General features: G+C 46.2%; 1 protein-coding gene across 1 annotated transcript; it reads right to left on the bottom strand.

The window, feature by feature from the left end:
• Positions 1–101: 101 nt before the first annotated feature.
• SDHB (succinate dehydrogenase complex iron sulfur subunit B) lies at positions 102–10312 on the bottom strand. Its single transcript, XM_075027561.1, has 8 exons — positions 10179–10312; positions 9138–9265; positions 7744–7829; positions 5549–5685; positions 5116–5232; positions 2721–2822; positions 2391–2513; positions 102–327 (listed from the first exon to the last, which is right to left on the bottom strand). The coding sequence occupies exons 1-8, from the start codon at positions 10251–10253 to the stop codon at positions 250–252; spliced, it is 846 nt and encodes a 281-aa protein (XP_074883662.1). The 5' UTR covers positions 10254–10312; the 3' UTR covers positions 102–249.
• Between the last annotated feature and the right edge of the window lie 103 nt (positions 10313–10415).

Here is a 10415-nt window from a genome sequence, read left to right as displayed (position 1 = left end):
ATGACCCCAGCTGCTCACACACTCAAAACTCTCAGAGAGGTCTGGGATTCTACGATAGAGGCAGAGGCATCAGTTCAATATTGTTAATCAAGTAACAACTCTTATTTGTTCTTTACAGTATTTATTGTACATGCAAACCTGTAAGAAAAACACCAAACTCCCTGCTGGAACCTTCTCTTGCTAAATCAGGTATAAATTACTTTCAGGTAAAGCACGTTTGTGTGTTACACTTCCAGTTAGAGAACAGCATTATGCAGCGGTTGCCTTCTCTTTGTAAGTTGCCATCATCTTCTTGATCTCAGCAATTGCTTTGCCAGGGTTCAAACCCTAAGAAGGAAAAGTTAGTTAGCTCCTCTGGAAATCAGCAAGTTAGAACATCCTCCCCCACCTTGCCCCGATCTAAGTCACAGTAAACTCACAAATATGCTGCTACTCATAAGAATAGCTGGCAGAGGAGGTGCTCAGCAGCTCCCCCCCCCCACTCTTTTTTTTTTTTCCTAAAAGCTGGAGTCCAGCCTAATATTGTGCTTCCTTTCAAATGCTGGGAGGTTACAGGATATTGAGGGACAGCTCTGAACAGCCTTGCTCCAGGCAGGCTGAGCATTATGGTATGCAGAGCCGCTTGGTTAAGGTGTGCCGATGCAGGTTCGCTGCACTCCAGTCTCAATTTCCAAGGGAAAAGCAAGCCAGCCTGGACTAGAGATGCAGTGCTGGGAGCTCACCTCCTCTACCTGGAGGCTGAACCTGCAGCACTTCCCACTGCTTGAAGAAAAAAAATGCTCATTTGACTTTGGAAGACTGGTTTTAATCAGCAACGCGAGGATCAAAGGGAAGAATGAGTGGCTGAGTGATAGGAACTTCTAATAAAGCTCAAGCAGGACTGAATTCAACACTTTTACAGGTATTACAAGATGACTTCTGGAGTCAAGAAACTGTCTTGTAAAAGCTTGACAGTGACAGTACAAGAGATATGGCTTTTCTCCTTGTCTGAAAAAAAAAGCTGTGTACTGGAGAACACTAGGGAAGTGAGCAAGAACACTAAGGCACAAAATGAAAATGCTCTTCACGCAAAAGCCAGCTAAGCTTTCCTAAGAAGGTTTTTCTACAATATAGACACGTCACCTTGCAAAGGCCCTTAATCCTGTAGCACTGCTACCAAACCAAGCATGCCTAATCTCAAAATGAGAGAAGGATCACAACCACCCTGCTGTATCGTTGCGATTACAGCAGTAGCACGGCAGGACAGAGAATGAACAGGAAATTACCCTGGTGCAGAGCTCACCATGCAGTCTTTCCGGGCTGATCGAGACAACAGCCAGGATTAGAGCATGTGAGTAGAAACATGTTATTAACCATAAAAGGGTCTCAAACTTGAGACCAAGCACTATTTCCCTGTACTACATACATTCCTACAGTCAGCCAGATCTTCAGGTTGAAACCTTCACCTTTAGCTGAACTATGGTTGACACCAGATCACAAGCTAACTCCCTATAGAAAGGGGGAATTATCTGTAGTCAATGAATCATTTTAGAAAAATACACACACAAAAAAATATCAGCACGCAGTGCTTCTGACAAACACATCAACCCATATCTCAAGCATCTCACCTTCCCCACATCTGTGATCCACTTAAACATTTGCCTTCATATTATTTCACAGCTCAAAGAAAATTATTCCACCACCAGGTGCAAGCAAAGGCTGGCTAGAAAACTGCACAGCTGGCAGGAAAGCAAAACTTGATAATCTGCCCAACAACAGGCACAAGGTCATCACAAGATGAGGAAGAGGCATGCTCCGATTTGGGAAAGCTTGCTCAGTTTTCAAACAAAATACCAGAGAATAGACCATCTGGGAAATGCCCTGGCAGCAGGATGTCAGCATAAAACACATCCCCCAAAGGCACCATAAACTTGCTGTAGTTCTCCATTACACAAGTTGCACAATACATCAGGGATAGCTGCTACCACTGGAGTTTAAGGTTGCACCGTGTGGGGGTTAAGCGTATTACTCACAATGCTCACACCACTGATCTGACTACGCAAGACAAACTTCCCTGTACTGTTTCTGGTAGTGTCCCTCACATGACCTCACACGGCCCTAACTGTCACACTCCTGAATCTTGGAAACAGACAGGTTCTCAAAGTCACAGCTTTGCTCACAAGGAAGAAATATTCCCGCGATGTGTAATACACCCTTTGCCACGTCCTCTTGTACAGTCACCATCATAAGCACGACTGCTGGTAACTCACTGTGTTTCAAAAAGCTGAACAAGCCAAGGCAAGCTTGAGGAAAACAAAAGCCTAAGCAGGTAGTTTCCTATTGTTTTCAAACAGGGTGCTTGGAAACAAGCCAGTAACCCCAGAAGGGACATCTGCAGGACACACACGTACCTTAGGGCAAGTCCTCGTGCAATTCATGATAGTGTGACAACGGTAGAGAGAAAATGGGTCTTGAAGCTGCGCCAGGCGTTCCTCTGTGTAGTCATCTCTGGAGTCAATCATCCAGCGATAGGCCTGAAAGTCAGTGGCATTTGACACACCAAATGCTGCTTCAAGGTGTTGTAATTAGTGTGAGATTTTAAAAGCAACACCTAACTGAGGAATCCTGGTCCAGGATCTCAACTATGTAATACTATCCCACCTGCACTTGCAAATACTTATGCTGCTTTCAGATGGGAAGTCCCTCAGCAGTCCCACATGACAAATGGGATCTGTCCTTACCTGCATCAGTACCGCAGGACCCAAGTATTTGTCCCCATTCCACCAGTAACTGGGACAGCTGGTGCTGCAGCAGGCACACAGGATGCACTCGTAGAGTCCGTCCTGCATGGGGGTGGGAGACCACAGTCAAGCCATTCCAGAAACCCATGACAAAGCATTTTTTTTTAAAAGAGGGGATTTACAAGAGCACATGCTTCCTTCACCACCTTCCTCTCTAGTGACTTGCTGCAACAGAGTGGCTCCAAAAACCTTATGCTGAAGAAGCACTGACGGAAGAAAGCAATTTCTACATGCAGGTCCTCTGAAACAAGATGTATGCAATCTCTCAACTCAACCCATATGATACCCTAGGGTTTGTGACAACAGGGGGGGAAAAAAAAAGCATAAACTGAAGAAAAATGTGAAAATTGCTTGATCTTCCTCCATTCCTTCCTTCCAGCCTGTCCCAGTAAGTGGCTGAGGAAAGGAACAGATATGTAACCAATTAAAAATTCAAGGCCATGTTACAGGAGAGAAGAAAGAGCAAAGTCTGCCCCACAGCCTAAGGGAGAAGAGCTCATAGTTTAGTATGTGCTTTGAGGGGATCCCCAAGCACTCACAGAACAGGAAAGGTGTGAGTCTTTAGCCATTTCACCACTTTTACAGAGATGAAAGCCTTCTTTATTTCAGGCGCTGAAGAAAAGAAAGGTAGACCTACATGGAAGTGACACTGGGCAAGACAAACTCTGAGGAGTCTGAGGGTCTCCCAAGTCAGCTAGTAGCTCAATCAACCCCCCAGGCTAAGAGAGAGTCTAGTCTGGCTTAATTTATGTATCTAAAAGTTGTTTTGGGACAAAGTTCTCATTAAATTTAGTTTAGAGAGATACCTGATGCCAGAACTCCCTGGAGTTTGTAACAAGTCTCCTGCATTAGTCTTTTGGAAAGACTTGCCAAAGCCAGGTAAGTCAGAGTTACCTTCTCACTCTGAATTATTCTTATTTTTCTAATTGTAACGTTTCAAATGATTGATGAGTTAAAGAAAAAGGTCAGAGTTTTTCAGGTGACACTGTATCCAAGATTCTCCTGCACACAGGCCGTTCTCAAAGCAAGAAAAACTTCAGCAATGAGATAAAAAGCAAGTTTACTAGTTGTGAGAAAGGTTCAGACAGCTCTTGCAGTCAACTTTTAGGTTTGCTTATTTCTACTTGAACAAGAAAGTGATTTCAAGGATGTCACTTTATGAAAACCATGTGAAGGGAAAGTCCCTTTAGTCCTTACGTACAGATCAGATCACATTATGAAGCAGTGCAGTAGAACTAACTGTTGCCCTTGGATAGATATTCTTTCAGACTGTAAAATCCTGTGGTCCTTAAGACGTCACAGCGCCAATCACACAGTGCTGCCAACATCTTGGGCACATGACCGGTCTATTCATTAGACCTTAACTTCACAGCAAACACACATAATGGAAAACTTTCAAAGATCACTACAGAGAATTAGGTGCAGCTCACATGTTTTCATTGAATCCCCTTTAATCAGCCTTCCTCTTTGCTGTTCATATTCACCTCTCTTTTACCACTTGCCAAAAATCTGGGCTGCCTGCCCACTTTGTGCCTACTTAGTGACAGCACCACAGCAACAATCACAGTGGAGCATTGACAGGCCGAGCTTTGAACCGTGAAGTGAGTGACAGATTCATCAAGACAGGTCAGAAGCAAAAGAGAAACTGCTGATTTAATGATACTTACTGTGGCAGCCAAGGAAATCCAGACAAGAACTTCCTCACACTATAAGCTTTTAAAAAAGCTATTATGTCCCAGCTGTTCAAATGGTTCCTCAGGCACCCTTCAGCTTTATGCAGAAACCTTGGAGCAACAATACTACATTCCCAGGAAATCCCCCAATATAACGCAGTGCTCAAGACAAGATATCCGAAGACTTGCACTAACACATCATGCTTGTGTCTCCACATCCAAAAGGGTTTAGCTTTTGCCATTAGTTTTTAGGGCTGTAAAACCCAGCAAGCAGCAACATGAGAGCATTGCTTAGCATGCTGCAGCTAGACAAGACAGACAGTGCTGAGCCCAACAGTCTACATGCCAGCATACAGTGCCTTATCTCCATTGGAATATCACAAGCCTGTAGCCTTCACAAAGTTTTTACAAACACACACAGTTTCGCAGTGCAGTCAGTGAAAATGAGATCCAAGTCCCCATCGCAACCGCATTTCATTAGCAAATGTTACCCCTAGCAATGCAGGCATGCCATGACACTGCATTTCAGGGAGCAGATTCCACCCACGTCAGGTTTTCTACCAGACAGCTTTGTCATTAAAGGAACTAGAAGCTACTGCATGTTAACGTTTAACCCTGGTCTTATCTGGAAGGGATTTCAATGGTAGAAAAGAAGCAGTAACCAGTTTCTGACGGTCTTCTATGGACTGCAGGTACTGCTCCTTGCCCTGTTTCGACTCATCCTTCTTCTTCAGGTAAGGCTCGATGGATTTGTACTGTGCATAGAAGTTACTCAAGTCCTAGGAGTCAAAAGGCAAAGAGGTCACATTTATTAAGCTAAATTGATGCATGAGAGATTGAACATCTGCCACCACTCCAACAGAAGGTGGCATTTTCGACCTCAACCTGCCACATTCCTCCAAATGAGGACAGATTTAGTCACTGCTGTGAAGCTCAGACCCACCCAAGCCAGAAAACACCAGCAGGAGTAACATGAACTGTGAGACCTGATCTTGTTGGCACCTCCCAATGTTATCCTTTCCAACCCAATCTGAACCCCACACTGCCTGGAACGGTGTCACCCTTGGTCGCAAGCTGACAAAGGCAGATACTCACCGGAACAAGGTCCTTCACCACATACATGTGGGGGAGAGGGTAGATTTTAGTGATCTTGTTGAGATCGGGGTCAATTCTTTTGATACAGGCCAGCGTGTTTCCACCAGCAATGTTCATAGCACAAGAGCCACAGATGCCTGAGTGGGAGAAAAGAGTAAAGCATTAGATATTTACCCTCTTATCCTACTTGAGGAAGATCCTCTTGGCCCCAAACATGCCCCTAGGCTGTCTTCAAGAAACTCTGTACGTGACAAGGAAAACGCCATAAGTTGCCATTGGGCCAAACACATTGCTACTTAAATAAAGAACAAACACAGGAGTCACTTTCATTAAAGCCTAAACACATTCTCGGTGTTAAACTTCCTTCCACAGCAGAAAACAAGTGGCTTGGACACTTCATCCCTTTCGCATCATTCATTAGTTTTACATGCTACTTAGGGTGGGGAAAACATTCAGCTTTGTTCACAAGTTTGAAGCACAAGCTTGTATTGATGTGAAGCAGCTAACACCAAGATTATGACGTGGGAACCATGCGCATCCCCCATCAGCCCTACAGTTATGGTCAAAAGCATCCCTGAAGGTCAGGAACATAAAACAAAGTCCCTAAGACAGAAGCTTCATTCTGTGCCTTCTGCAGCAGGGTAGAGTGGTGCCATAAACTGTATTCATTAACTCCCAAAGGTGAGAGGACAGACACTAACCAGAACAAACAGCATATAAATAGCTTAACAAATGGATTACATGACACCACTAATGATCTCCCAGTAATAGAAGGATCAGATGAAGCCCAGGAAAGGCCAAGGTTTAGAAGAAAAACCGCTGCAGAACAGTCAGAGATACTGCTCAGGTCAGGAGCTCGGGTATCCAATTCAGTCCGATGCCTAAAACATCATATTAGCAAGACGACAAATGTTGAAAGGGCAGAACTCTAATATCAGAGGATTTGACACATATCAATTGATATGAGTCAGAGAAATGCCACTGCTCCTCACACTGATGAGCTAGTGCGTCTCAGCGGCTGATGCATTAGCCTTCACTGCCAGATAAATGCTGGCACTTGAACAAGGTTATTCCTCCCACTCAAGAAACGGTTACAAGTATTTTCCAGTCAACTGGAGAGGGAACCAGGACTGCAGACACAGGCCCACGAGTATGAAACAGGAATGTGTGATCAGTTGTTTTTTTTTCCTGCATGGCAGAAAAGGGGCAAGATTGAACCAGCCCAGCTTGAAAAATCTGTCTTCAGGTTCTCAAAGAAAAGTATTCAGGGCAATTAATTCCAGCTGCTCGGGAACAGTGCTGGCTATCTAAATATCAGACACTGAGAACTACTACACCATATGAAATTCCTCCACCTGCTATGCAGATTCTACAGGAAATGGCTGCGTTAAAGCATGCTTTTCATTTAGATCCAAGGCAAAACATCTTTCGGCATCAATTGCACCTAAATTTCTCATACTTGCAAACCCACCTAATTAAATCAAAAGTCATGCCATAAAGGCATCCTCCCTTCTTGCATTTCCACAACTATCATGTAAAGCTCAGCATCCTAACATTACCCATGAACCAGGATTTTTTTTTTTTTTTTAACAGGGAAAGTCACCTGGACAGGTAAGTTTTAACGCAGTTAAACAGACACGCCGATTTGTCCCTGTATGAGAACCAGCCGGTCGCTCTGCAATGCAAAACCACCAGATGGCCTTTTCCTCAATCAATCATTTAGCTTAGTCAAAGGGCCAAAAAAAAGATTCCTGAAGCTATTCCTAGAAGTCCTAAGTACTCTTCCAGTTACACCCTTTATTTCCACAGCAGCACTAGATAAAGCAGCCCCTACAATTCATTCCCATTCACCACATCTGCCCCCTCAATTTTGCTGTTGTAATCTCTCTTGCTAGATTTCCCTACGCAGTCCATCACTGGAGGGCAGCAAGATGAACAAGATTAGAACAGAAACAGGAACGACTGTGGCTGTTTAAGCATATTGCTCACAGCTCAGTATTGTGCGATTACGCCCTGTGAATATGAGCTTTAACTTTTTACTACTTGATTCATTGAGGTATTTCATATGCAGCAGCTGGAAGAGGAGAGTGGTATGCTGCCATCTACCCTGAAGTTTTCTAGCGGTTACACATACACTGTCAGGAACAGTCTTGAAAGACAATCTTCAGCTTAGCAGGCTGGAAAATCCTTCTTACCTTCCCTGCATGATCTGCGGAAGGTGAGAGTAGAATCCAACTCATTTTTAATCTTGATCAGAGCATCAAGCACCATAGGCCCACATCTATAACAGAAAACAAAGTCGGTGAACCTGTACAAACCCCCCCAGCCTCAGTGCTTGATCTCTGGCACCCCCTAAAAGGGCTTTGATCAACTACAATTAAGAATACACTTTTTGTCCATCCCAGGCAAAAAGACAGATCTCTCTATCAGCAGCATGACCTATTTGCTCAGCACACCCCAGGGTCAGGGTGGGAAAGAAGCCCTTTCTTTTGCTGATGCTCAGAAGATCTGGCTCATCTGAAGAGGGTTCAGACAGCACAAATAAAAATCGAGTGCCTTGCTACTGGTTCTCTTATTTTGGGTCAGGTTTTAACAAGTCTGCCTGTCCGCATTAGTCACAAGAGGCAGTGCTGCACACAAAAACAAACAGTCTTGGACAACTTACGTAATTTTATATACAGCAAACAAGGCAACACCCAGAAATTAACTGGTGCAAGTCACAAAAATTTGAGTTCTCCATCATCTGCTTCCTAAATAGGGAGCTGTGTGGCTTTGTAACTGAAGCTTTCAGAAAGGGCTTGAGGTGAATTCCCCTGGCAAGAGCACAGCAGCAAGTGGAGCTCAGGGAAATCAAGGCACACATGCCCATGTGAAGGTTTCTGCACCACAGGGAAGACCGCACTCCTTCGCAGAATCACAGAGAAGTAAGAGCTTTCTTGGCAATAGCTACAGCAAAGTGTGCAGGTGGTTACTACAAGTTTAACATCACCTGCAAATTAGAAATAACTAAGTGTGAAGAAAACTATGAGAAGAGTTGATAAAAATCCCACCTTATCTCCTAGGTCTGGGACTGTGAGCTATACATAAGTTTCCTTCTGGAATGTGCCCCAGATTTACTACATAAATAAAGCTTATTAAAGCCACGAAACATCTTCACATCTTCAACATAACTCAGGAACACACGTAAAACCTCACAGAAGTCACAAAACAAAGCAACCATTTTATTGCTGACAGCTACTGAGACACTGGCATTCAGGGTACAGTTTTGTCACACTCAGCACCAACAGGTGAGGGAGGGAAAAATAATCCCACATAATCATAGTAAGATTTTCTTTGTCAGGAAATAATATTGATCTTACCTGTGCTGAGGACAAGCTGCTCTGCAACACAGCTGAGGCACCACCCCCGGGCCACTCCAGCAAGGTTTTAACAGTCCCTGAAGCTTAATGAGTCTGCTGACACCTTTAGCTGTCAGCTCAAGTGCTCCTCAACTACCCTCCATTATCACTTGGCAGATAACCTCACATGCAGACACAGCCCCAATGCACCTGCCTAGCAGCAAAGCCTCTCCCTAATGGTTCATACTCACTTATTCAAATCCACTTCATACGTCTGCATGCGGGGCTTGTCCCCAGGCTTATCAGGATCCCATCTGTAGATGGCAAACTTCTTGATACGGGGCGCTGCTGCAGCTGCTGTCTGCGCTCCCCGACACATCTGTATTCAAACAGCAGCAAAACAGCCCTTAGGTCCCTTCAGGTGGCTTTTAGCCAAACAACAAAATGACCTGAGGCCACACATTTTGGGTGAGAGCTGCAGGACCCATCGCTGCTTTGTATTTGGGCATTTGTACAGTTGCTGGAAAATCCTGCGAAGGATTTGCTGCAGCAGTGTACCCTGGCACACGCAACCACCTCTCACCTGAGCCTCCCTCCTCCAGGAGGCAGAGATAATCCTAAAACTAACCAGCAACCCACCAGTGCCTGCAGACACTCTTTCCTCCACAGCCCCTAAGACTCTCCCTGCCCCAAAACTGCCCTCAGAAGCTCCCAGCCACATCTCTACCCCACTCCAGTATTCCCCCAGGAGCTTCTTCCCCTCCAGGCCACCTGCCCCTACTCACCTCTCCCTAAATTACCCCACATCCCTATCCCTCCTGTTCACACATCCCTTCCCAACCCCCTTTTGCATTCCCCCCCCAGTTTCCTGTCACTCTCCCGTCTCCCCCTAAACCCTTCCCAGATCCCTTCCCACTCCTTTTTACCCTCATACCCTCCCTAGCATCCCCCTCACACTTCCTCTTTCCCCGAAACCCACCCTCCTCCTTCTCCTACCCATTCTGAACCATCTTCCCATCCCATACTGCATCCTGGACTACCTCCAGCCCCCCCAGCTTCCTCCCAGGCCCCTCTACACCCCTTCCTGCCCCCCATCTCCCTCCCCAAATCTCACACAACCCCTCCCACCCACCAGACCCCCCCCCATCTCAGCCCTCCTCACCCACCCCCAACTCCCTTCAACACCCCCTCCAGCCCCCCATCTCCCCCCAGGCCCTCAGCCCCTCGCACCGCGCCTCCTCCAAAGGCCCCCCACACTGCTGCCCGGGTCAGGGCAGCTCTAGGCCCCTCACCGGCCGCAAGCTGGCCCGCAGGAGCCGTGCGGGGACGCCGCGCCTCAAGGAGACTCCCACCACGGCCGCCGCCATCTTGGCGTTGCGCAGTTCCGATCCCGCTCCCGCCCCGGAAGCGGAAAAAGCCGCTAGCACGGCCATAGAGCGGCCGCTTTAAGAGGAGGGGGCGGGGCTCTGCGGGCAGCCATTTTGGGTGTGGCGGCGGCCGGAGGGGAGGCGCCATGTTGAGTGTGGTGC

Source organism: Buteo buteo, chromosome 5, assembly GCF_964188355.1.
Source record: "Buteo buteo chromosome 5, bButBut1.hap1.1, whole genome shotgun sequence".
NCBI classification, from domain to species: Eukaryota; Metazoa; Chordata; class Aves; order Accipitriformes; family Accipitridae; genus Buteo; species Buteo buteo.
The sequence above is the reverse complement of the archived record's forward strand: the minus strand, read 5'-3'. Positions and strand labels throughout refer to the sequence as shown.

Coding starts and splice junctions, on each gene's coding strand:
- SDHB (XM_075027561.1), bottom strand. CDS start 10,253: ATGGCGGCGGCCGTGGTGGGAGTCTCCTTGAGGCGCGGCGTCCCCGCA. Junction 7,830..9,137: donor TATGAAGTGGATTTGAATAA/GTGAGTATGAAC, acceptor TTTCTGTTATAG/ATGTGGGCCTATGGTGCTTG. Junction 5,686..7,743: donor CCGCAGATCATGCAGGGAAG/GTAAGAAGGATT, acceptor TCTCCCACTCAG/GCATCTGTGGCTCTTGTGCT.